The sequence below is a fragment of the Geotrypetes seraphini genome, chromosome 14 (assembly GCF_902459505.1).
Source record: "Geotrypetes seraphini chromosome 14, aGeoSer1.1, whole genome shotgun sequence".
In the NCBI taxonomy this organism is placed as follows: Eukaryota; Metazoa; Chordata; class Amphibia; order Gymnophiona; family Dermophiidae; genus Geotrypetes; species Geotrypetes seraphini.
Genome location: NC_047097.1, coordinates 30,194,625 through 30,221,832, shown reverse-complemented (window position 1 = coordinate 30,221,832; position 27,208 = coordinate 30,194,625). Strand labels below are relative to the sequence as shown.

Here is a 27,208-nt window from a genome sequence, read left to right as displayed (position 1 = left end):
CGAGCCGCCCCCTGCGCCACCTGAGTGCTCTTGGTGCCCCCCTGACGATTGACATAAGCCACCGCCGTGGCATTGTCCGACAGGACTCTGACCGACTTGCCCAACAAAAGGGAGTGGAAAGCCAACAGCGCCAGCCGGACCGCTCTGGTCTCCAACACGTTGATCGACCAGGAGGCCTCCTCCGTGGACCAGGTACCCTGAGCTGAGTGACCCAAACACTGAGCCCCCCAACCGAGGAGACTCGCATCCGTAAGGAGCACCGTCCACTGCGGGAGATCCAGACCCACCCCCTGAACCAGGTGAGGGGTCCGGAGCCACCAGCGCAGACTGCAGCGCGCCATGCCTCGCAGGGGAACAGGAACCTCCAAACCGTGCCTCTGGGGAGACCACCTCCGGAGCAGAGCATACTGAAGAGGACGCATGTGGGCCCGCGCCCACCTCACCACGTCCAGGGACGCCGCCATTGACCCCAAGACTTGGAGGAAATCTCGCGCCCGAGGACACCGGGACGCCAAAAGCAGGCGAATCGGAGATTGCAATTTGCTCACCCGGGCCTCTGGAAGGAAGACCTTCCCCAAGAAGGTGTCGAACAGAACCCCAAGATACTCCAGACGCTGAGCCGGGACCAACCGACTCTTGGAAAGGTTGACCACCCAGCCCAGCGACCGGAGAAACTCCACTACCCGAGCCGTAACCCGATACCTCTCCTGCAACGACTTTGCCCGAATTAACCAGTCGTCCAGGTAGGGGTGCACCAGGATGCCCTCCGACCGCAAGGCTGCCGCGACGACCACCATCACCTTGGTGAACGTCCGGGGAGCCGTGGCCAGCCCAAAGGGAAGCGCACAGAACTGATAGTGCCGACCCAAGATCGCAAAGCGAAGGAAGCGCTGATGAGAGGCCCGAATGGGAACATGCAAGTAGGCCTCTGTCAGATCGAGAGAAGTGAGAAACTCCCCCGGCTGAACCGCCAGAATGACCGACCGCAGGGTTTCCATGCGGAAAGAAGGAATCTTGAGAGCCCTGTTGACCCCTTTCAAATCCAGGATGGGCCGAAAAGTCCCCTCTTTCTTGGGCACCACAAAGTAAATGGAGTACCTGCCCGTGCCCCACTCCGGAGGGGGCACTGGAACAACTGCCTTGAGATCTAGCAAGCGCTGAAGGGTCTGGCGAAAAGCCTGCGTCTTCCCAGGAGTCTGACATGGAGAAGCGAGGAAAAAGTCCGGCAGAGAGCGGGCGAACTCCAGGGCATAACCGTCCCGCACCACCTCCAGGACCCACTGATCGGACGTGATCTCGGCCCATTTGGGGAAAAATTCGCGCAGCCGGGCCCCTACCGGAACCACCGGGGGCGCCGGCAAAGAGTCATTGTGCAGGACGGGAAGCAGGGGAACCGGCGGAGGGATCCCTGCCCCCCGACGGGCTGCATGCGCTGGAAGAACCGACCCCGGGAAAAACCTGGAGCCGGGAAAGAAGCAGCCCCACGCCCAGGGCGATACTTGCGAAACTCCCGCAAACGCCCCCGGGCAGCGCCACCCCGAGACGCAGGGCGGGCACGGTCCTCAGGCAGACGGGTCACCTTGGAGTCCGTCAGAGTCTGAATCAACTTATCCAATTCCTCCCCAAACAAAAAGGATCCCCGAAAGGGAAATTTAGTAAGCTTAGCTTTGGACGCAGCATCCGCCGCCCAAGCGCGCAGCCACAAAACACGCCTTGCGGCCACGCCAAAAGCCATAGACTTAGCCGAGATCCGCACCAAGTCATATAGAGCATCTGAGAGGAACGAGGCAGCCATCTCAATCTTCGCCACCTCCTGATCCACCAGAGACCAGTCATCAGACTCCCGATCCAGGACACGCTCAGCTCACCGAAACACGGCGCGAGCGACCAGCCCCTCACAAATAGCCGCCTGGACCCCAAAGGCAGAGACCTGAAAATTTTGCTTAAGGATGTTCTCCAACTTGCGCTCCTCAGAGTCCCGCAAGGCAGAACCGCCCTCAACAGGCACGGTATGCCGCTTAGAAATCGCCGAGACCACCGCGTCCACGACTGGCGATGCTAAAGTAGCCCGATCCCCCTCCGGGATGGGATACAAACGAGCCATGCTGCGCGCCAAACGAAACGGCGCTTCCGGCGTCTTCCACTGTTCCAGAATAATATCCCGAATATCCTGATGCATAGGAAAAGAACGGGAAACAGAACGGATCCCCCGCAGCAGAGGGTCCCCCACACGCGGAGTCTCCGGCGGCGCATCCTCAAAACGCAACACCGAAGAGACCTGCTGAATCAGGTCCGGCAGCTCATCTCGCTGAAAAAGGCGCACCACGGACGCTTCTTCGCCGGAGGACGGGAAACCCGACAACCCGCCGCCCGCGGCCGTCCCCTTGAGAGGGTCCTGGAACTCCTCAGAAAGCTCCAGGTCCTCATCCAGACCGACCCGCTCCTCCGACCATAAATCCTCATCCCAAGACACCCGCGGACGCTTGGACAAGGGAGGAGGAGGAGGGGACGCCACAACAGCCGAGAGAGGCAAAGCCGCAGGGAGCGCGGAGGAAACCCCACTCCCCGAAACCCCCTGAGCGCAACCGGGACCCCAGCCGCCTGAAAATAGGCTCTGCACAAGGAAAAAAATAAATCAGGAGAAAAACCCCCCGAGGGTCCCAAGGGACTCCCTGCCACAGCAGGGGACCCAGCCGAAACCTGCCCCTGTTTTTCCAATACAGGGGGAAGGTCACCTGAGGTGGAAGACAAAATGGAGGGGCCAGACTGAGAAGATGGCGACTTTCCCGCCAAAAATGCTCCCTCCATAGCCTGTAGCGGCTGAGAAGCCTGAAAAGTCCCAGCCGCTAAAACAGGCAAGCCGGCATCAGCTGTCAAAATATCAGCTGAGAGGGAATCCCCAACAACCCGACCGTCGGCGGCTCGGGGAATCCCTCCGTGGGCGGTTGGTGAAGACCGGGCTTCCCCACTGCTCCCAGCCGACTCGCGAGGCACCATCGGCGGGGAGCTCTGGGCGCCTGCAGCCGCTGCCGACGGAGCTCCTCCACCGCACCGGCCTGAACACCGCTTGCACAGGCCGGCCGCGAGTGCCTCGCGCCTGGAGCACAATGAGCACTTTTTCCCCTTAGAAGTGCTCATTGCTCCATACGCGACCTAGCTATAAAAAAGTGCCGGTTAGATGAAAAAATACAGTAAAATACAGTTTTCTTAAAGGGAAACAACCCTCCAGACCAGCACTACCTCAGGATTTTTTTTTTTTTTTACAGAACAGACTCCACAGGCTCTCGAAGCAATATGCCTTGCTTGATTTAGGGGGCAAGGCTTACTGCTGAGGCTCCTCTAGAAAAATGTGGGGAGGTGGAGGAAGTGGGGGGAGGGACCCCGCTCGAGACCCGCCGGGTTTGACACCCCCGAGGTCGGACGAACCCCCAAACAGGGTCCGCCCAAGCTCCGTCCGGCCAAAAACAGGGACTATAAACCCCCTAAACAAATTCCAACAGCCCTACCAAGGGAGATGGGTACAGATCACATCAACACCTGCTGGAGACTGAAAGAAGACTGAGGGAAATAGAGAAGGGAGTATAGTATATACTGTCCCACAGTTTTGTTTTCAGTCTCCACCTGCTGGTCATGATTGGATATATACCCATTCGTAAAGATTAACCTCTACTGGTCTGGAGAGTGCTAAAGAAATTAAGAATTAATTTTAGAAAATCTGTGTGCCAATTATGGGAAGGGAATAAATGTATATATTTGATGTTATATTAGAAAGAAATTCAAGTGATATATTTAATTTCAAATGTTTTATTATTTGTACACTTGATGTAAGTTTAAAAATGAATAAAGAATTTTAAAAAAAAGAAATGATTATTTCAGCCAAAGCTTTACAAGAGTGAATGACTACCTGAAATGTAAAAAAAGTGCTTTTGGAAGCTCCATAATTGGCCACTCATATATAGAAGAGTTATAGACTAGAAAATTACACATAAAGGACCATATACTATATATAGCGCCTAAAAAATTGGTGCTGACTAGAATGGTGCTTACTGCCATTCTATAAAGCGCACACATTTTTTATACAGAGTTGCTTAGTGACGCATAATTTAGGTACAGACATTTAGGCCAGCTAAAACTAGGCCTAAATGGCTGCACCTAGATTATAAGCACACCGGGTGTATTCGACAAGAATGTGCCACACTTTTAATTACACCCCTGGCCATGCCCCCTTTTCAAATTCACACAATGCAACTGGCATATACTATTTACAGAATCGCACTTTCTGAGTTGTATGTGTAAATAACAAGCTTTTATTAATCATGACAGGGGTTGCCATTCAACATATAACCAACAATTGGAAGAATTATAATAACCTAAATTATACATTTTGGTGGAACACATTATGTCATATATTCAAAATGGAAAGAGCAATAGCAATACAAAGAGGGACATATATTAAATTTATAAAAATATGGGGGCCTTTGACAAAATATTGTAATGAATAAATAGTAGGATTTTTCTTCTTCTTTTCTTATTTTAAATATCTTTATTATGACACACATAGAGGGGGGGTAATGAAAATAATTTTTACATAATATGTTATAATATATTATACAATATGTAATGTATGAATGAAAAGTAATAGAAGGGTGGGGGGAGGGAGAGGGGATAAAAAAATATATTTAGAACATAATGTATTAGATATAAAAGTGTTATTGTATATTCATCAATTGTATTTAACATGTTGTACACTTTCTGTAAAATTTGAAAAAAAAAAATAATATACAAAAAAAAAAAAATAATTAGTCCCAATTAGCGTCAATTATAAGGTATTATTAACATATAGTAACATAGTAGATGACAGCAGATAACCTGAATGGTCCATCTAGTCTGCCCAACCTGATTCAATCTAAAAAAAATTTTTGTTTCTTTTTTTGGGGGAGGTTTTTTTTCTCTTTAGCTATTTCTGGGCAAGAATCTAAAGCTCTGCTCGTATTGTTCTTGGGTTCCAGCTACTGAAGTCTCCGTCAAAGCTCACTCCAGCCCATCTACACCCTCCCAGCCATTGAAGCCCTCCCCAGCCCATCCTCCCCCAAACAGCCATACACAGATACAGACCATGCAAGTCTGCCCAGTTCTGGCCTTAGTTCTTCAATATTTACTATTATTTTCTGATTCTAAATCCTCTGTGTTCATCCCACGCTTTTTTGAACTCCGTCACCATTTTCCTCTCCATCACCTCTCTTGGGAGCGCATTCCAGTGCCAATTATCGGTGTCGATTAGCCCGATTAATCAATTAAATTGGCATGTACATCAGAATTTTGGGAATAATGTTTAATTTTTATAGAATGAGTCCGAGCGAAATAAATGGGTCCATTTAGCGAAAATGAGTCAATATAGCGAAATAAATGGGTATTTTCAATACATATATATAGAAATATATTTTACATATGACTCTGCATTTAGTTGGCCTTATGTAAACTAGGCTGGAAATTGTGAATGTCCCAACTTGGACATTTCATTTTCTGACTCAGTACCCTATGTTAAATGAGACTTTTAGGGCTCCTTTTATGAAGCCGCGTTAGCGGCTTTATCGCATGGGACTTTTCATCACGTGCTAACCCCCGCGCTAGCTGAAAAACTACCGCCTGCTCAAGAGGAGGTAGTAGCGTCTAGTGCGGCCAGCAGTTTAGCGCGCTATTATGCGCTTTAAACCGCTACTGCGGATTCGTAAAAGCAGCCCTTAATGTATTAAAATATTTGTTTTCCTGTTGAAATTTAAACACAGACAAACCAGAAATCATACACGTTAAAAGTTTTCATTCAAGGAATCTAGCGGAATGACTTGCCTTGCAGGAGAACCCCAGCATAATCTCCCCCTTGGGAGATCTCTAACTTCATGCAAATGGTTCGCTTGCTTATATCTTCCTGCAAGAAAATGAATGCTGTAACTGGATTTAGAAATTGCAGAACAAGGAAGGGAGTATGCTAAACAAAGTAGAAGTTTCAGATCACAAAAAGCAGGACCCTTTAGTTTCTCATGATCTTTGTAAATTAACTCCAATTCAGACTCTCATGCCAAAGAAAGTCTGCCCTTTTCACTTGGAATCTTTTTTTTTTTTAATTTTTTATTTATAAATTTTCCATTCTTACAATATTTAAATCATACAATATATATTAATTATTACATATCCATAATATTATCATTATTAATTCATATTATTTAAAATATAATATGATAAAGATTATACAATAACATATAAAATATAATTCCCACTCCCTTTTTATATAATATATTTCCATTAATTAATCAAATCCCACCCCATTCGTATATAATTTTTATCATTGTGCTAAGAAACTAATCATTAGAATATTTTGTCAATGGTTGCCAAATTTTCTTGAAGTTAAGAAGATTTCCCTGTTGTAACGCTAATATTTTTTCCATTTTATAAATATGACAAACAGAATTCCACCAAAATGTATAATTCAATTTGGTATAGTCTTTCCAATTTTGAGTAATTTGTTGCATGGCGACTCCTGTTAGTATTAGTAATAGCTTATTATTATTTGCTGAAATCGGACTCTTAGTTCTCATTGCAGTACCAAATAATATGGTGTCATATGAGAGTCCTACGTGATTCTCTAATAACTTATTAATTTGGGGCCAAATTGAATTCCAAAATGCATTTACATAGGGACAGAAAAAGATTAAATGATCTAACGTCCCTATTTCCAATTTACAATGCCAGCATCTATTAGATCTAGTACTATCTATTTTTTGCAGGCGCGTTGGGGTCCAGAATACTCTATGTAATAAGAATAACCATGTTTGATTCATAGATGCTGACCTTGTAGATCTTAATCTCCAGGACCAAAATCGTGGCCATTGAGATTCAGAAATTGTCTGACCAATCTCAATACTCCAAATATCCCTAAGACCTGTTTTATTTTTTTTATTTAAAAATCCGTATATCAATTTGTACCATTTTGCGGCTTGGTGACCCAAAAAATCCGTCTGGAAACATAGAACCTGTAGACTATATTGATTATTTAGATTTTTCCATTCAGGGAACCCTACCTGAATGGCCTGCTTCAATTGCATCCATTTAAAATAATGTGTTTTATTTAATCCAAATTTATTTTGCAATTGTGAAAAACTAAGCAGTGATCCTTCTGATATGACATCATTTAATGTTCTTATTCCTGCATTTATCCATTGCTTCCAGACGATTTTAAATCCGCCAATTCTGATCCTGGAGTTTATCCATATTGATTGATTTAGAGATTTAGCAATAGGTTCTGGTGATAGATTACTGATATATCTCAATGTTTTCCAAGTGTCAAATAAAATTCTGTGATCTTTGTATCTTTTAGGCATTGTTATAGTTATTAACTGTTCTGGATATAAAGGGAATAGGAGCCGCCATTCTAAATATAGCCAATCAGGTACATTTTCTAAAAGGTCTGGGAGGATCCAATACATACCCTGTCTTAAGATATAGGCTTGATGATACCTATAAAAATTTGGAAAATTTACCCCCCCTTCCACAATTGGTCTTTGTAATGATACTAAAGCGATTCTTGGTCTTTTCCCACACCAAACAAATTTTGTAAGAACATTGTTAAGTTTTTTATAAAACGACCCCTGAAAAAATATTGGAATCATACTCATTTGGTAACAAACCACAGGCAATATCATCATTTTAATTGTTTGAATTCTTCCCCACCAAGAAAGATGTAATGGATTCCATTGCTCACACATTTCTGTTATTTTTTTCAATAAAAGTTTTTCATTCTCTTTGACTGTGTCTTCAATTGTATTTTTAATCATAATTCCTAAGTATTTTATACCATCTTCTTTCCAAATAAATGAATATGTTTCAAATAATCCTTTGGTACAATGAACATTTATTGGGAGAATTTCAGATTTGTTCCAATTAATTTTATATCCAGAAAAAGTACCATATTTTTCTATTAAATTAAGTATACATGGAATAGTAGTTTCCGGTTCTCTTAAATATAATAATATATCATCTGCATATGCAGATAATTTAAATTCAAAACTGGTAAATGATATTCCCTTTATCTCCTTAGTTTTGTTTATTGCAATTAATAAAGGTTCTAGGACAATATCAAAAAGTAAAGGAGACAGAGGGCATCCTTGTCTAACTCCCCTATGCAAGTTAAATCTATTTGATAAATTATTGTTAATATATAATCTTGCTCCAGGAGAGCTATACAATGTCTGAATCATTTTAATAAAACCGGATCCTATGCCAAACCATTGTAAAGCTTGGTATATAAAATTCCATTCCACTCTGTCAAAGGCTTTTTCTGCATCTAAAGATATTAAAAAAACTGGATCATTTATATTTTTTGCTAAATTTAATGAGTGGAATGCTAATCTAGTATTATTTGATGAATGTCTTTTAGCAATAAATCCTGTTTGATGTACATCAATAATGAAAGGGAGAGCTTTTGCCAATCTTAATGCTAATACTTTAGCCATTAGTTTGTTATCCACATTCAATAATGAAATAGGCCTGTAATTTGAAACCAGAGTAGGATCTTTGTTTGGTTTTGGTAAGACTATAATTATTGATTCTGCCATAGTACCAGAAATATTTTCATTCTTTATTTGATATTGATACAAATTTAACAGATGTGGTAATATGATATTTTGGAAAAATTTATAAAATTCAACAGTATACCCATCTCCACCTGGAGCGGATCCAACTCTAAGAGACCTCAATGCTGTTTCTAATTCTTTTAAAGATATAGGTTCTTCTAAACTTCCTTTTATATGATCTGGAATATTTGGTCCAATATATGAATTTAAAAAATTTAATCCGTCTTGTTCTTTATTTTTATAAGAATTGGAAGTATATAATTCTTTGTAAAAATCAAGAAATTGTGTTATAATATCTTTTGTGTTGGTATGTGTGTTACCTTGTGTATCTTTAATTGCAATAATCTTAGATTTTCTTTTTTTTGCTTTTAGAAAGTTTGCTAATAATTTCCCTGCTTTATTTGAATTTCCATAAAATTGTACTTGTTTGTTGAAAATGTCTTTCCTCACAATTTGAGAAGAAATCTCATTATATTTAACTTTTAATTTTAATAATTCTTGTAATGTATTATTTTCCCATTTCTCTATTAATTTATTTTCTAATAATTTAATTTGCTTTCCCATCTCAAGAAATTGTTTTTTTTTTTGTTTGTTAATAAATGTTGAATATGAAATAATATTTCCTCTCATAGTTGCTTTAAAAGCATCCCATAAGATCTCAGCATTAATATCATCTGATTCATTAAATTGAAAGAATTCTTGCATTTTTATTTTAAAATCTTCAAGAAATTTTGAATCCGCTAATAAATCATTATTAAATCTCCAAATTAAATCAAAATTTTCAACATCATAATTTTGAAGATTAATCCACACACCAGCATGATCTGAAATTATAATGGGATCAATTACTGCTTTTAAGATGCGCTGCGCTATATTATTAGAAACAAATATATAATCAATTCGTGAAAAAGATTTATGGACCTGAGAACAAAAAGAAAATTCCTGATCATTAAAATGAAGAATTCGCCATATATCTACTAAATCACAAGATATTATCAAATTATCTAAGCCTAATGATTTCATAACTTTACTTGGTTTTTTATCCAAAATCGGATCCATTACAGCATTGAAATCCCCTGCTACTATTAAATTAGATGTAGCCAGTGGTAAGAGCAATTGTTGAATTTGTTTAAAAAACTCCATTTGATTCGTATTAGGAGCATATAAATTGAATAAATTCAGGGTTGTATTTCCCAGAACCATCTCGATATGTACCCATCTACCTAAGGGATCATAATTAATTAATTTAAAATCTGCATTACATTTTTTGTTTATTAGAACAGCCACTCCAGCTTTTTTCTTTAAAGCCGGTGCAAATAAACATTTAGAAATCCATCCTCCAGATAATTTTTTTGATTCAATTTCCGAAAGATGGGTCTCTTGAATAAAATAAATGTCCGCATTTTGATTTTTAAGGAACGATAATAATTTCTTCTTCTTAATAGGATGATTTAAACCATTGACATTCAGCGAATACATTTTTATATCCATCTAATTAATAGTTATGTTTTATCCAATATTCTATGATAGTTTACAAGATTATTTCCTAGCACATTCATTAAAAATTCATATCCTATCCCACCCATTATTTTCCCTCCCCTCCCTCCCATTATCATATTCTGATTTGGAACACGCATTGGTCATGCAAAACCTACATCTCCATCTCCAGGCAACTAATAATTCATTATATTATTTAAAAAACATATTTCTAAATTCAATACATTCTTTATACTTCCACTCTTATATAATTGAAAATTATATCCATTTAATCTATAATATTTTATAAATTTACTGAGAATTATATATATTTGATTCATAAAATTAAATTCAAATTCAATATCATGCATACATGTAATATTATATTCTTAATAAATAAACATATTACAATATATCTCTATTTCTCTATATATATCTATAGATCTTCATATAAATTGAATATATTCATTTTTATAAAAATATATGAATATTTATATTAATAATAATGCAATTCAATCATTTTCATAGATCATCTTCATAATAAATTAATTTGAATAATTAGTTAAATAAAATATACATTTTATGTCAATAAATAAGTTTTATAATAAATTCATATTTTATTAATTATCTACCATTCAATTACTTATTTTCTTATTTTTCATAATAAGTTAATATGACTGAATAATTGAATCAAATAAAATTTTTTTTTTTTTTTTTTTTTTTATTAGATATATATTTTATTAATTAATTCTGTCAATAATCAAATTATTTTCTTGTATATATTTCATAAAATTATAATTTTCTTATACAGAATTAAAATATTGTTTTTATAATAAATTAATATATTTCATTTTTAAATCTTATTCTCGATATATCAATAATAAATTTTTCCTATCAATATTTTTAATGATAATTTCATTGTAAATCATTTCATTATTCCTTATTCATAATAAGTTAATATGCTATATGATTGAATAAATTTTCTATTTTGATTAAAACAAGTAATTTATATAAAAATTTTTTTTTTTTTTTTTTTTTTATATATATTTTATTTATTTATTTTTTTTTTTATTTTATTAATGATTGTGGATGCTAATATTTTATTAATAATTAATTTAATAAAATAATATTATAATATTGCATCCACTATATCAATAAATATAAATTATATTTCCAGTTAGTAACATTTCTTATATCTTTTTTTTTTTTAATAATCTTCTTTATTTTCCCTTTTTTCCATCTTCTTTCTTCTTTCTTCTTTCTTCAGCTGAATTGTTTCTTATGTAAACATAGGTTCTTTTTGTGTCAGAAATTCTTTCAGTTTTGCCGGGTCTTGAAAATATATGGATTTATTTCCACTGGATACTCTCATAGTAGATGGATAATATAGTCCATATATGTATCCTTTTTCTTTCAGCTGCTGTCTGTATGTAAGGAATTGTTTTCTTATGTTTGCTGTATATTTAGCAAAATCCGGAACTAAAATCAGTTTTGATCCTTTATAGTTCAAGTTTTTATTTGCTTTTGCCAATTTTAATATTTCTTGAGCTTGTTGATACCTTAAAACCTTGAATATCAAAGGTCTTGGAGCAGCCTGATTTACTGGCTTTCTTGTGGGGATTCTGTGGGCTCTTTCAATTTCTAACGGCCATTTTGAATTGAGCTGAAGCAGTTTAGGTAACAGATTTTCCAAGAATTGTACCGGATCTCCTCCTTCAATATTTTCAGCCAGCCCCAAAATTCTTATGTTCTTTCTTTTTCCTCGGTTTTCCATGTCCACCATTTGATTTTTTAAAGCTGCTATTTCTTTTTTATCTTTGTCATATTCCTGTGTGAAAGATTCAAACCTCTCCACTTTTTCTTCCAGCACTGTCATTCTCAGTCTCTCAGTTTGGATTTCTTGTTTCATGTTAAGAAGCTCTTCTTTTACTTCAGATATTTTATTGGAGTTTTCAGTCAGCATCAGTTTTATTTTAAACAGTTCAGTCATTATATCAGCCTTTTCAGTGAGTTCTTCAGTCTCCATCGGGAACGGCACACTCGATGGTGACAGGGGAGTTACTTTTGTTCTTTTTGCTGATATTCCCGATGTTGAAGGTTTTTCAGCTTTCCCCTGCTTTATATTCGCCATCTCCGACGTTGTTTTATGTATTTTTTTTTGCGATTTGAAAAAGTAGAAGTTTTATTTTTGTTCCGTTTGTTGCCTGGATACGGGAGCGCTGCAGTTAGGCTGCCATATCGTGCGCGCTCCAAGCCACGCCCCCCTTCACTTGGAATCTTAATTATGGCCCTCATTTACTAAGCTGTGCTAGCTGTTTAAAACAGGAATTATGAAATGTTAACAGTTAATGCAATATTTAGGGATACCTAGCAAATATGAGACAGGACCTTTTCTCCAGCAAAGACCAATGACAAAAGAAAACCGCTTTTATGAAGCGACTCCCTTTCCCCCCTTTCTTTCCCTCCCCTTACCTTCCTCTAAAACATTTTTTTTTTTTTAAACTTAGATGTATTTTACATAGCCCTAACCCCAGTACCAAGTCTGTCTGTGTCTTGTCAGTCGTTTATGGTTTGTTTTTTTTAGCGAATGACCCCTTTTTTAAAAAAATGTATTTTTATGTTAATACTTTATTATTTTAATATTTTAAACCGACCAGATATTTGTTGATGGTCAGTATATCAAACACAGAATAAGCTTGGAAACTTCCTATCTTACCCCCTCTTTTACGAACGCATAGCGTGGGTTTTAGTGCCGGCAGCGGCGGTAACTGCTCTGACACTCATAGGAATTCCATGAGCATTGGAGCAGTTACCGCCGCTGCCGGCACTAAAACCCGCGCTATGTGTTCGTAAAAGAGGGGGTGATCGCTAACACCAAATGCAGCATGAAACAGGTGAGCACTTTGCCTTGAAGTTAGCATGGAGGTCGTTATCATGCATTAGCTGGCAAAGTGGCAGATAACATCAACAAGCTGATGCCACCTCAAGAAAAAGAGCTAACGGTATTGTGCTATCAGACATGCAATTAACACATCATAACATTTTTTTCTCTCTGTTAACTGAACTGTAAAATGCTAAGAATATCCTCAACAGTTATACAGAGGTTTTGCAGCTACCACACATTCATTTTGGCAAAACTTACTAGAAAGGGACCTTTCTAAACCCAAACTCAGCAAATCTCCTGTCCCACATTACAGGATACAAATTGATAAGGAATTTTGTAACAACATGTTTGTATATCTGAAGTTGCACAAGCAGTGGCATAGCAAGAGAAGTTCATGGCTAGGGCAGAAGCCAGATGGTGCCCAGCATCCGTCCCACTGGTGATGGGGGAGGCTCTCCTACCTGCACTCCCTTTCCCCCCCCAACCTCTTAAATCCTGCTGTTCTTCACCAGCAGCAAGCAGGATCAGCGGTATACAAGAAATAAAATTATTATTATTATTATTATTACCCACTGCTCACACCAGCTCAAGCCTTCCTTCTGATGTAACTTCCTGGTCCTGTGAACAGGAAGTTGAGTCAGAGGGATAGCTCGGGGCCAGCATAAGCAGTGGTTAGGAGTTACTACTCACTGCTGGAGAAAAGCAGGATTTAAGAGGTGCCCGGAGGGGAGGGGAAGGGGGGAAACATGTGGTACCATGAATAGCTCCTATCATATGGCCTCAGGGCACCTAAATGGGAATGATCCCTTATAGAATTGCTCCCATAATGGCACTAGAATGTGAGAACTGCATGGATTTTTGTCAAACACAGGAACTTTCCTTTATGGTTTTCTCCTTGCTAATGCAGTACTTCCAAATACAGTTCCCCAAGAGCTCCCTTGCTTTATTAAATATATTTTTCTCTCTCTGACCCAGTACCTGCTAGTGCACCATAAAGAAAGAAGAAAAGACTTACCAGTTCATTGATTGCTTTTATTAGGGAGATGTGGTCAGCATAGAAATAAAACAGACGAGCAATTCCTGAAATGGAAAACAAAGTATATGATCGTTATAGGAATTTGAACAGTTCAGTGCGAGAGGAAAGGAACAAAGGCAGGTCAAAGGGCTCAGAATGTATATCTGCAATGTATTTATGTGAAACTTAAATTTGTATTGGTCATCTAGTGATGTCTAAATCAGGAAGTTCATAATTTGCAAGATATTTTGCAAAGGTTCACTAAAAGCAAAGCCTTCTGTAAAATTCATATAAGGCCATGGAAAATACAGTATGTGTGCATTTGGTGACAATACAATACAAACAACCATTTTATAAAAAAACAAAAATGAAATACTGGCTTCACTCAGGTCTTTGCACATGTAAGTAGCAGCACTTGCACATGTAGGTGGCAGATTTTGCTACTTACACACGTCAGGTTTTAGAGATCTGAGCATCTAAGACAGGTGTGCCAAATTCAATCACATAAGGGGCTGAAATCTAAAACATTGCCTAAGTCGTGGGCCAAATTTTTTATTAAGATACTTAAGGGTCCTTTTATTAAGGTACACTATTTAGCGTGCACTAAATGCGCACCTTAATAAAAGGACCCATCAGTCTTAGTAGAAGTATAGGGATACAACCTCTCCAACCCCACGCTGGCTCTGTGATGTAAACAAAATAAATATGTTGATGTTTATGTAAGGTCAGGGCCATGCATTTGATACACCACCTTTCCGTGGTATAACTAAAGTGGTTTACCTGACTTCCAACAGACCTGAGAAGGGGATAGAAGGTAGTGACATGCAATCAGGAGAAAGACAGTGTTAGGCAGATAGAGAGAGCACTAAAAGCAGAAGTACAGTGAAGTGACAGACAGCTAGAGGCACCGAGAATCAGGAATAAAAACAGTGAGAGGCAGGTAGGAACACAGAGATGGCAGTGCGACAAGTAGGTAGAGGGCCCCAAGAAGCAGAGAAAGCAATGACAAGTAGGTAGAGAGCACTTGGAAGAGGGCTGAGAACAATGACAGACAAGTAGAGACAGTACTGGACAGGTAGGCACCCCTTCCCCCCCCCCCGTCTCTGCTTCATGGGCTCATGCACTCTATTACGCCTCATTCGAGATTACAATGCCAGCATCTATTAGTCTTAGAGCAATCCAACTTTTGTAATCGAACTGGGGTCCAAAATGCTCTATGTAACAAAAAGAACCAAGTTTGTCTCATAGATGCAGACACTGTACATCTCATTCTCCAAGACCAAATTTGTGGCCATTGAGACACAAATTTTATTACCCCACAGAGTTGACATGTGGTGAAGTGTCATGTCCCCTGGTTTGTATAAAGGTGGTGACACTAACCGCAACCAACAATTGTTTTAATAAACCTAGCCTGCATCTTGTATATTTGTCTGTAGTTTTTCTTTGTTTGTTCTGATTGTTGTTCACTGCAGACCAGTTGGATTTTGATTCTGTTTTAGCTGGATGGACCCTAGGCACAGGAAATATAGGTCTGTAAAACCCTGTCCTACATTTCCGGCACCTAGGGTCCTTGCTAAGTGCCAGTATCCCCAATTCTGGAAGCAGTACCTGTCCATGACCGATACGAGGCTGGTACTATGTTACAAAATTAGCTCTTGTGAGCCTTAAGGCCTGGATTCTCTAACCAGCGCCGTTGTCGGCGGCCACCTTAAAACAGCCACTGATTGTTTGCCAATCACGCGATGGCGCTGTTTAAGAGAATCGCACCTCCCACAAAGGTAGACACTGAAAATGTAGGCCAGGGTTTTCCAGGCCTACCTGGAACATGCTTTTGACATGAATCGCACCTCTGTAAGCACTTTACGCCACCTAACGCCACTTATTTATTTAGATCCCGTCCTCCCCAAAGAACTCAGAACAGGTTACAGTTTACATTCACCGTGTTACAATATAGAATTTACATACAGTGTGTTGCAATATATCTTCATATAGCCATGCCTATAATGGAATAAGGCGCCGTAAAAGCACCTATGTAGGTGCGATTCTGGCACCGGCGCTGTCTAGAGAAGCTGGGCCTAAGTCTTTTAAATAAATATAATTACTGTCCTTTCTCATTTACTTTTTTGTTTGACAAGGCATTTCATATTAAAGTGTTCTATTATAAAGTAAATGGTGGGATTTGATAGCCTTTTATAAATATCACTGAGCAGTTAGGGACTAGTATCAATCTCTGTAAAAACTGATAAGTTCCCATTAATTTTGTATTGTGCATCAAGTTGTAAGCACCAAAGTCATAACACAGTAAAGTTCATTTATACTGGTCTATGTTTTATCATAGAATACACAAAACAGAAAATACCCATGTTATCCACTGTGCCAATAAGGTATGACTGATTCGGAATTTGGCAAGCAGAGATGACGGATATCTCTACCTCTGCCGCTTCCCATCCACAAATCTTCGTGTAAGTGACCATGCTGAAGACTACTAATCCATTACTAAGTCCGACAAAAATGTGTTTTCCTGTTCCACTTGATGTTATGCAATTGGCTCTTTCATCAAACTGGTGAGAAACAGAATTAGAAATTATTGCAACTACGAGTATATTTATCTCAGCTTCTTAATTAAATGATGTTCCAATAAAAAAGATCATTCTGAATCTTTCCAAGAGAAAGAAATGTTTGTGCCCGCATACACTGAACCGAAAAGGAAATAAGTACAAAGTACACAAGTGAAGGTATGAAAATGAAATCTTTGGGTATAATTTGACTGGAACAAAGACCAGGAGAACCAAATCCACAAAGCTCAAAAACATAAAGCAAGAAGTGGAGATGTCCAATGAAGACTGTGAACTTAATCTCTTTAAAAAGTCCTTTATTCATCCAAAAACTCAATGACTCGACATGTACATGTTTCGGCCAAATCTGCCTGCTTCAGGAGTCTTAAAAGTCTTCAGAATGAGAGAAGCCAGTGTGCCCTGCACACTTCTGATATGTAACCTTAGGTCACCAGAAAAAGGCCGCAAGGTTTTGGCTCATTTTATGTGATCTGCAGTTGGAGAGGTTGTTGCACTTTGCTGTGCTTTTAGAAATGCGCTGAGAGAAATACCTAAAAGTATAATATGAACGACTAGGAAGTCCTTTCATTTAAGATTACTGCATTCTGAAGACTTTTAAGACTCCTGAAGCAGGCCAATTTGGCCGAAACATGTACATGTCGAGTCATTGAGTTTTTGGATGAATAAAGGACTTTTAAAGAAAGATTAACCCCCTGTTTCACAAAGCCACGCTAGCGGCTGCTGCATGGCAACGGCCCCAAAGCCCTTTAAATCTCTATGGGCTTCGGTGCCATTACTGCAGCGCAGCTTTGTAAAACAGGCCCTAAGTTCACCAGTCTTCATTGGACATCTCCACTTCTTGCTTTACGGGTATAATTTTACTTCTATATTTATCTGTCCATTTTGGAGCAGATAAAAGTATACATGCTGTGAAACAACATACAAACTTTAACCCACATATGGGAGAGAGATGGTGGCAGATTTCAAAACACATTCTCCTCCTCAGGCTGCCTTAAAACATTGCATGGCAATTAAATTCACTGGACTCAAGCCTCAGCACTCCATCATATTCTGATTCTTTAGGGAGGGGGGTCTCTTGACCCCAGCAGGCTCCCACTATGAGACCAGAAGCACTCAAATTCATACACACAAATTTACACATGTTCTATGCATGTACACACCCAATAAGGCAAACTAAGCTCACTGGGAATGTCTGTATATAATATGTAAATTGTTTTGATTATAACCACAGACAGGACATATATCAAATCCTCCTATCCTCTCACAAGAAAGTAGGTATTATGATTCTGTGTACCTAATTTTTATACATCTATACCCCTGTGAATATTTACAATAGCCATTTTCCACATGGAAAATGCTTTATAAAATTAACCCCATGGAGGTTACTCGACATTACCATTAGAGAATGACACGGTGACAAAATTCATCACCGTTCCCGTCCCCGCAGATAACCGCGGGAAATCATCTTCATGTCATTCTTTAAGGAGAGAGGGAAGAATCAGAGTATAATTGGGCACAACCACTGACCCGCAAGCTTTGCTTTGAAGTATGCTGGTGTAGAAGGACTGAGGTTGAAATAGACACTAGAAAATGACATGGGATTATTTCCTGCGGTTATCCGTGGGGACGGGAACGGTGATGAATTTTGTCACCGTGTCATTCTCTAATTACCATCACACTTTTCTTTCACTTCCTTATGCTTAGCATACCATATTTTATGCAGCTGTATTGATTCACGGGTTCATGTTTGTTCTAGTCTCTAAACCACTTGAGTGCAAACTTCTTTTAGTTTTATAAGCACTTTAATGTTTTCCTACGAAAGGTGGTCAAGCAAATTAAATTAAATATGACTTTTAGCTATTGAACCAGAGTAATGGTTTTCTGCTGAGTCTTTTTCAAAGAGGTCCTTTTATTAAGCCACGGTACAAAGTGGCCTTAGCATGCCCTTAGGTGGGTCTTTCCCGAGCATTAAAGCCATTTTTACTGCTGCTGAAAAATGGCTGAATTAAAGGCCATGTAGTAATGCTGCCACACAGCCGGTAATCAAAATTAGCAATCAAGCCCTTACCGCCATCCATTTGTAGGCGGTAAGGACTCACACACTAATCCTGTGCTAATCAGCTAGTATTCAGTATTAGCACACTAACATCCGCTGTCTGACCCCCTCCAAACACACTCTCTCCCAGAAAATAAAAAAATATTTTTAGCATGTGGTTTGTGCGCACATATTCAGAACTTACCACAGGACGCCTCAGTGCATCCCGCAATAAGCCCTAGAGCTTACCGCAGTTTAGTAAAAGGAGCTCTACATGTTGACTTAGTAACATAGTAACATAGTAGATGACAGTCTGCCCAACCTGATTCAATTTAAATTTTTTAATTTTTTCTTCTTAGCTATATATAATTACTCTTTCAATACAGCTCTGCACCTTAATGTCGTGAGTTGGCTGGAATGAAATAATTTTTTTCTTGAGTCTCTCTGCCTCTCGGTGCGCCTCCCTTGCTTGAATTGACTCCCAAGACTGGTCAAAAATCTGGTTCACTATTTTCACAATCATTCTAAAAGGCTGTGGCAGGCAATCGAGGGCTTGATCTGGATCCTGCAGAAAGAGATCTTCCTTTTCCAGTTTAGACCAGTCCTTTTCAGATGGACTTGGGATGTCCCATGCTCCCTTTCTGATGTTCAAAGGCATTTTGTTGCTTTCAACAGTAACTTTCACAATCCTGATAATCTTTACTGGAATCAGTTTGGGAAAACATATATCAGATAAAATCAGCAGTCATCGAAGGTGTCCACTGAAGAATGGGAAAGCAGATACCTAGGAAAATAACGGAACAAGGTGGTTCACTATATTAGCAAAACAGTCACATGTTAACTCTAGGGTCATGTAAATGTTGATAGTATGCTTAACTGCTTCAAATGACCAAAACAAAAAAACTCTGTGGAGAGTTGATGTTCCTGAGATGGACTTTATTATTAATACAACTTGATAATCCACAAAAACATATATGACCCAATCCATTAAAAACGTGGGAGCCAACACGGTCCGTGTTTTGACAAAGATGTCTTCTTCAGGGGTCCTAAGGGTAATAATGTAAGATGGTACATCACTATAACATTAATACGTATTTACATTTCCCCTTGTTTTTACTTTAATTCATTAGGACTATAGAAAATCCATGAGTTTTTCTTTGATGGACCATAGGGTATGTACTCTATATTTTCAACATAATCATGAGAGCACTTTTTGTGACAACGCATGCCCGTTTTAGATCCGGATTGCATTTTACCATATTGTAATTCAGAATTCATGAATTGGAAAGGCCTCGGTCACACACAACTTGTTCACCATTTCACAGTCCTCAAAGTACAAACTTGGGATTCTATAGATCACGTTTTCATCTTAGCACCTCAGACATCTTTGTTGAAACACGGACCAATTTGGTCCCATGTTTTTAGTGGATTGGGTTCTATATGTTTATATGTTTTTGTGGATTATCAAGTTGTATTAATAATAAAGTCCATCTCAGGAACATCAACTCTCCACAGTTTTTTGTTTTGGTCACATATTTCTCTACTGTGGAATTATTGGGTCAACTTCCTTGGTTTAACTGGGAATTTGGGAACAGTTTCTCTGATCACAATCTATCTATTCCCAGCATTATCATTTATTTATGTTTTACTACAGCATATTGCTGTATCCCTTTCATACTATGGCTTTGACATACCAGAGCAGCAATTCTGAAAAGTGGTGAAATTGGTGCAAATTATGGCTTGGGGAGGGCAACTAAACCATTATAGAACAGTAGCATAAATCCACTTTGGCACACCTAATGGTAAGTGAAGTCATACCACAGCATAAGTGAATGCACCTTATAGAATCACACTTAGCGCATGTATCTCATATAACTTTTAGGCATACCCATTTAGGAAAGCTAAAACCAAGACTAAATGCTTGACCAAAGCTGAGCGCACATATAAGCTTATGCATAACTTAAAAGAAAGCCAAAGATCGTCCCCAACCATGCCCCCTTTTCAGCATTATGCACTTGAACTAATGCATAACTTTTATAGAATCATGCCTACTAAGTTACACACATAACTTCCAAGGAATGCTAATCAACGTTAATTATGAAGTAATGATTGTTAATTATCGGCGCCTATTAGGCCTATCAATCAATTGCATTGTGCGTGCACATTGGCTACGTGCATTGATGTATGCTCCTAACTTTAGGTGCCTAGAATTTGAGGGCATGTGACTTAACCACTCTGGTTATAGCACTTACATGTGAGAATGCCAATTAGCTTATTTTGTTTATCGTTTATTAAACATGATATATATACTGCCTTAGCTGCAACACAAGCCAAAGCAGTTTACAAGAAAATGCATCATTCAAATTGAAATAGAACGCCATTAAAAATAGGATAGCATACTTCATTCATGCAAAAAAGAAACAACAATAAAAAGCCATTCAAAGACCAACACTGTAAAAATGTGCTCTCCAAATGTGCATTGCACAAAAGGATTATTTGACTCATTACCTTTTATTTGGAAAGAAGAAGGAATAAAATACTTAGGTATATGGATAAAAAACACGCTTGATGAGACAATTATAATGAATGAAAAAAGTTTATTGCAAAAAGTAACAGAGTTATGTGAGCAATGGAATCCTTTACATTTATCTTGGTGGGGAAGAGTTCAAACTGTCAAAATGATGATATTGCCTGTGGTTTGTTATCAAATGGGAATGATACCAGTTTTTTTTCAGGGGTCTTTTTACAAAAAGTTAAATAATATTCTTAGTAAATTTATTTGGCTGGGTAAAGCTGTAAGAATTGCTCTAGTGACTTTACAAAAACCAATTGAGGAGGGAGGGGTAAATTTTCCAAATTTTTATAGGTTTCATCAATCCTATATATTGCGCCAAGGTATGTATTGGGTCCTCCCAGAACTCATGGAGAAGCTTCCAGATTGGTTATGGTTGGAGTGGCAGCTCATGTCTCCTATCAGGCTTCGTCATCTGCTTAGCATTAAAATGCCTAGAATAAGGAAAACCAATAGGATATTAATGGACACATGGACAACATTAAAGTATGTAAACAACTTAACTCCTATTACTATTCAAAAATCTACTTGTCAAAATATATGGCTGAACTCCAAGATACAAATAGGCAGTTTTATGATTGTCTGGAAGGATTGGATTGAAGCAGGAATACGTACTTTAGATGATGTTATTAATGATGGTAAGCTGCTGGAGTTTTCACAATTGCAACATAAATTTGGACTTAATAAAAAACAAAGTTATAAGTGGTTGCAATTGAAGCAGGCTATTCAGGCAGGGTTCCCTGAATGGAAGTCTTTAAATACTCATTTTACTCTAGAATTCTTATGCTTCCAGGCAGATTTTATGGGTCACCAGGCCGCACAGTGGTATAAAACATTATCTGGATATTTAAATAAAAAACCAAGGACTGTACTTAGAGATATTTGGAGCATTGAGATTAAGCATCAAATTAATGCATCTCAATGGCCACGTATTTGGTCTTGGAGGATAAGATGTACAATGTCTGCGTCTATGAGGCAAACATGGTTTTTCCTGTTGCATAGAGCACTCTGGACCCCTGTTCGCTTACAAAAATTGGATTGCTCTAAGTCTAATAGATGTTGGCATTGTCATCTTGAGGCTGGAACTCTAGATCATTTATTATTTTATTGTCCTTTTATTAATAATTTTTGGAAATTGATCTGGGGTCAAATAAATTGTATGTTAGAGAATCCTGTGGCCCTATCATATGACACAGTTTTGTTTGGAATGTCTATGAGGGCCAAAAGTCAAATTTCATCGAATAATAACAAACTGTTAATGATTTTAACAGGAGTTGCCATCCAACATATAACACATAACTGGAAAGACTATAGAGGATTGAATTATTGTTTCTGGTGGAGTTCGGTTTGTCAGGGGTATGAAATGGAAAAAACATTGGCAATCAAGAGAGGTTATTATAAGAAATTTAAAGAGGTATGGAGACCATTAATTGAGTATTATAATAAATAAATAATTATATTTATCCCCATTAAATATATGTAGGGGGGAGGAGGGATGGGTGGGTTTTATGACATTATGAGGGGTAATATATGGAAAGGGAGGGAGGGGAGATAGTTTATGGTATAAAATGAATGTAGAGTTTCAAGTGAAGAATGTATAGTATGACTTGAATTATTGTACACTTGTTTGCATAATGTAAAAACGAATAAAGATATTTAAAAAAAAAAAAAAAAATGTGCTCTCCACTAATTTTTTCAATTAAGCAAAAGTTAATTCGAAAAGTGACATCATTTATGCACATGGGTTTGCCTATTTTACAAATTAGTGTACCCCATTTAGGCTCCCCTTATAGAATTGCCCTTCATGCTTCCTCCAATGGGGAAGAAGTTTAGACCCTTTTTTTAAATAAAGTGTAATAAGATTTTGCTGTTACTGCATGTTAATTGCTAAAATGAATGCACAATAAAACCTGTGGGTTAACTCAAAGAGGTATCCTTGCACACAATATAATCTTATTAACAACACATAATGGTTAACCACAAAATAAACTACACAAAGCACACTGTATGCTTCTCAACATTCATTCTTTTCAGAACACCTGGCCTTGGTCACACATGTACAACACACATGCAAATACAGGACCACAAACTAAAAGTGCTAATATTTACAAACGAAACCCTAAGATGCAAGAATCTACATGCATTATAACACCAGAGAAATAGAAATAAATTAATTTCTTCCTGAACAGTGCAAAATATAGACAACAGATATAAATTCTCAAAACTGACACATTTCGATCAGTAAATTGAAAATAAATTCATAGTCCCTACCTTTGTTGTCTGGTGATCTTACTCATCTTTTCCCAGTCTCTGGTTGCACTTCCTTCTGTCTATGCTCTTGTGTTTCCAGGGCCTTCTTATCTATTTGCTGTTTTTCTCTCCTTCTTCACTTTCTGCCCTACATTCATCTTTGGCATTAACTTTTAACATTCAACTTTCTTACATTTTTTGCTTTCTTCTCAAAATCTACTTTTCCATGTCTTCCCTTCCCATCTATCCATGTGTACCATCTTCTCTCTCTTTCTTCTCCCCTATTCCCATCAATCTCATAAGACGCATTTCTTCTATCTCTCTTCCCTGCACACCCATTGCTATGCACCATCTCCTCCCTCTCTCTCCTCTTCCCCGCCAGACCTGTGCACCATCTCCCCCCTCTTTCTCCCATGGTCTAACATCTCTCTCCTCTCTTTCCTGCAGTTTGATATATTTTTTCTCCTCTTCTTCCTTTCTCTCTTTTCTTTTCCAGTGGTCTAACAATTCTCTCTCTCTTTCCATCACCCTTCTCTAGAATCTGACATCTCTCCCTTCTTTAGTTATCTATCCTCCCTCCTAGTGTAATATTTCTCCTTCTCTCCTCTCCACTACTATCATGTCCAACAATTCTCCTTTCTTTCTTTCCTCATATATACCCATACCTCTTTCCCTTCCACTCCATGCACCTATGTACAATCATTTCCTTTTTCTCTTCCCTCTCCAACTAGCAGCATCTCTCTTTTCCTCTCCTTTCCCAGCATCCCATCCATGCAGCATCTGTCCTTTCCAATCCCCCAACCTGTGCAGCATCTGTAATTCCCTACCCCCTCCTAGCCCCTGCAACATCTGTCCTTCCCTACCTCCCCCCCAGCCCATGCATCTGTCCTTCCCAACCCCCTCCCAGCCCATGTAACATCTATCCTTCCCTGCCTCCCTCCCAGCCAGAGCAACATCTGCTCTTCCCTGCCTTCTCACCCACCCCCAGCCTGTGCAGTATATGTCCTCCCTGTCTTTCCAACCTCCTACCCCCAGCCCATGGCATGTAGCCTGTGTTCTTCTTTCCTACCTTCCTCTCTCCCCACTTCCCCCCAGTGGGACCCTGCAGCACGACCTCTTCAGCTTTGGACTCCCCCACACCTGCTCCTTCCCCCTTGGGTCACTGTTATTTTAAATGTTCCGGCAGCCGTGGCGCAGCATCCACAAGACAAGCGTTCTGCCATCGGCCTGCCACGACCAGAACTCTTCATTCAGCAGCAGCCCACCTAAGCGGGAACAGGAAGTCATTGCTGAATGAAGACTTCTGGGGCAGGCAGACGGCTGCCAGGTGGGGGCAGGTGTAGGGGATTCTGGAGCTAAAGAGGCCATGCTGTAGGGTCCCACTGGGAGGGGGGCAGAGGAGGGAACGGGAGGAAGAAAGGAAGAACATACCCTGCACACCGAAGATTTAAAATTATAGCCACCAGAAGAGGAGGTAAGGTGGGGGAGCCGAACCATCACCAATTTTGGGGGAGGCCACACCCCTGTGTTCCCTCCTCCCCGTTCCAATGCCTATGGGGTACTCCTCAGCTTCTATCTCAAAGATTAATGTCTAGACTAGAGTACCAGATTTCTGGATTTACCCAGACATGTCCTCTTTTTAGAGGACTGTCCAGGCATCCGGACAGCTTTTCAAAACCCGGCACTTTGTCCGAGTTTTAGAAAAGCTTTGAGTTTGGGGGCCGCATCTGGAGAGCACCTGCGCATGTGCGGATGCAACTCAGTGACATCACAACAATGCGCGCATGCATTGACTTCACCACGTCACATCTATGCATGCAGATGACCTCCAGATGCGGCCCAAGGAGATGAGATTTGTGTGGGGCCAGGGTTGGGGGACAGAATGAGGAAGGACTGTGGGTGGAACAGAGCAGATCTGGAGGCAGAACAGGGCAGGTCCGTGCATCCTCTTTTTAACCCTAGTCTAGACTGCTCTCCAATAATAAACTGATTCACTACTGTTTCCACTGAGGAAACAAAGGTGACTACATCTTTTCACTTGAAACCTTGCAAATTCATAGCCTTACCTGTTTTTCAAGGTGAATCATATATACCAGATTTCACAATTAGGAAGTAAATTAATATATATTGTTTTAATGTATTGCAAAATTAAAATATATAATACTTTGGTGAGCTTTTATCTAAAAAAAAAAAAAAAAAATTAGCCCGCCAGGTACTATTTTGAGGCCCTCGGTATGTCTATCATAATCACAAAAGTAAAATAAAACTATTTCTTGATCATATGTCTCTTTAGCTATAAATTACAATATTACTATTAAGACTTAGCCATAAGGAAAGCTTTATAAACTATAAAGATTTGTACCTCATGCAAAATTGTCATTTCTTTAATAAGGGCATTAACTATTTTTTTCTGAGGCCTTCCAAGTACCTACAAATCCAAAAGGTGGCCCTGCAAAGGGTTTGAGTTGGAGACCACTGCTCTTTCTGGAGTGTTACAAACTATCTTGATTTAGAAGTAGCAAATTGCGCTCATTATTTAAAGCACTTCTTAAGTATCTCTATTTTATTGTAAAAACCGCCTAGATTTGTAATATATCAAATGTTAATAAAATTGAAACACTTCTCACCTAAAGGACTCGCTGGAGCAGACCGTTGTCCCGTCGCCATGGTAACCATCACCGGAAGGAACCTAAGTGTCCGGGCGGAAACCTTATCTTGCAGCAGAAGGACCCACTGAATAGAGAGATAGGAAAAGCCCGATTTAAAAATGAATAAAAACAAAACAAACAAAAAACGGAGATTTGACCTGATCCTTTATCAGATTTTCCCAAGAAGGAAGCTATGGTGTGGGATTTTTTATTACTAGTTGGCTTGTTGTTTTCGCAATGGCCGAGCATGTGATTTTATGTCATTACAACTTGATGCATTTTTGTCCTTCCTCTGTGACTGCTAAATTTCTTACTTTAGCAACACCTTTCCGAAGGCTCCCGCTGCGTTTCCTTAGGGACGACTTCGGGCAGTCGGACTCCTCGCAAGCCGGCCGGCTTCTGAAACTGGGTAAAACACGGATTTTCCGGATCCTCTGGATCTTCGAAGTACCACCTTAAGACTAGAGTGTAATTTTCCTTTGGCAGCCACTGCTGGTTTTGGTATAGGCTATAGGGCAAGCCCCCATGCTCTTTGTCCTGTCCTGCAAAGTAGGACAGAGCAGGGTCTTTGTTTCCACGAGGGCTGCATCCACCTGGATCCAGTGGCAAGACTGAGAAGCATCCCTGAGAATGAGAGGTATATCGATGAAATGGTTCATGAGGCATCAAAGATTTCCATCAGTGGGGAAAAAGAGGCTGTGCTGAGCGAAGACAGCTGGACTCAGATTTTGGAACCCTGCAAGATTAGTTGGAGCAGTTCAGATATAACCTCTTTCAGTTCCTTGATTACCCTCGGGTGGATGCCGTCCGGTCCTGGGGATATATCGTTTTTAAGCCTATCAATCTGTCTGCATACCTCTTCTAGACTGACCATCGTCCCTATAAAATCTCTCCTTCCCTTCGATTGTCCATCAATTCTCTTTCTCTCAATTTGTTTTCTAGTTCCTCCTCCCCCCCTCACCTCTGATTTGCATTTATCCCTGTTCTCATCCCTCTATTCTCCCACCGCTGGGCTAACTTAAACAGCTCCAGGGGGCCCTACCGTCTGAGCATCTCTTCCCCTTCTGACCATCTCCCTCCCTCTCACCTTCCCAGACTCCTTTCAAAGTCAAAATCTTCTTTTTC

General features: G+C 39.5%; 1 protein-coding gene across 17 annotated transcripts in view; it reads right to left on the bottom strand.

Annotated features, from left to right (window-relative positions):
- The window catches only part of WDR93 (WD repeat domain 93), a 384,961-nt gene that overhangs the window by 84,466 nt on the left and 273,287 nt on the right, over positions 1-27,208 (bottom strand). For 13 of the 17 annotated variants that reach the window (XM_033921071.1, XM_033921076.1, XM_033921082.1 and 10 more), the window contains 5 exons: positions 26,063-26,168; positions 19,008-19,397; positions 16,362-16,563; positions 14,003-14,067; positions 5,848-5,926 (listed from right to left, as the gene is read on the bottom strand). In XM_033921071.1, the coding sequence (XP_033776962.1) occupies positions 5,848-5,926; positions 14,003-14,067; positions 16,362-16,563; positions 19,008-19,271 (610 nt within the window). In that variant the 5' untranslated portion in view covers positions 19,272-19,397; positions 26,063-26,168. Of the gene's footprint in view, positions 1-5,847; positions 5,927-14,002; positions 14,068-16,361; positions 16,564-19,007; positions 19,398-26,062; positions 26,169-26,397; positions 26,748-27,208 lie in introns of those variants that run through there. The other 4 variants (XM_033921078.1, XM_033921077.1, XM_033921081.1 and 1 more) reach the window with 2 other exon arrangements.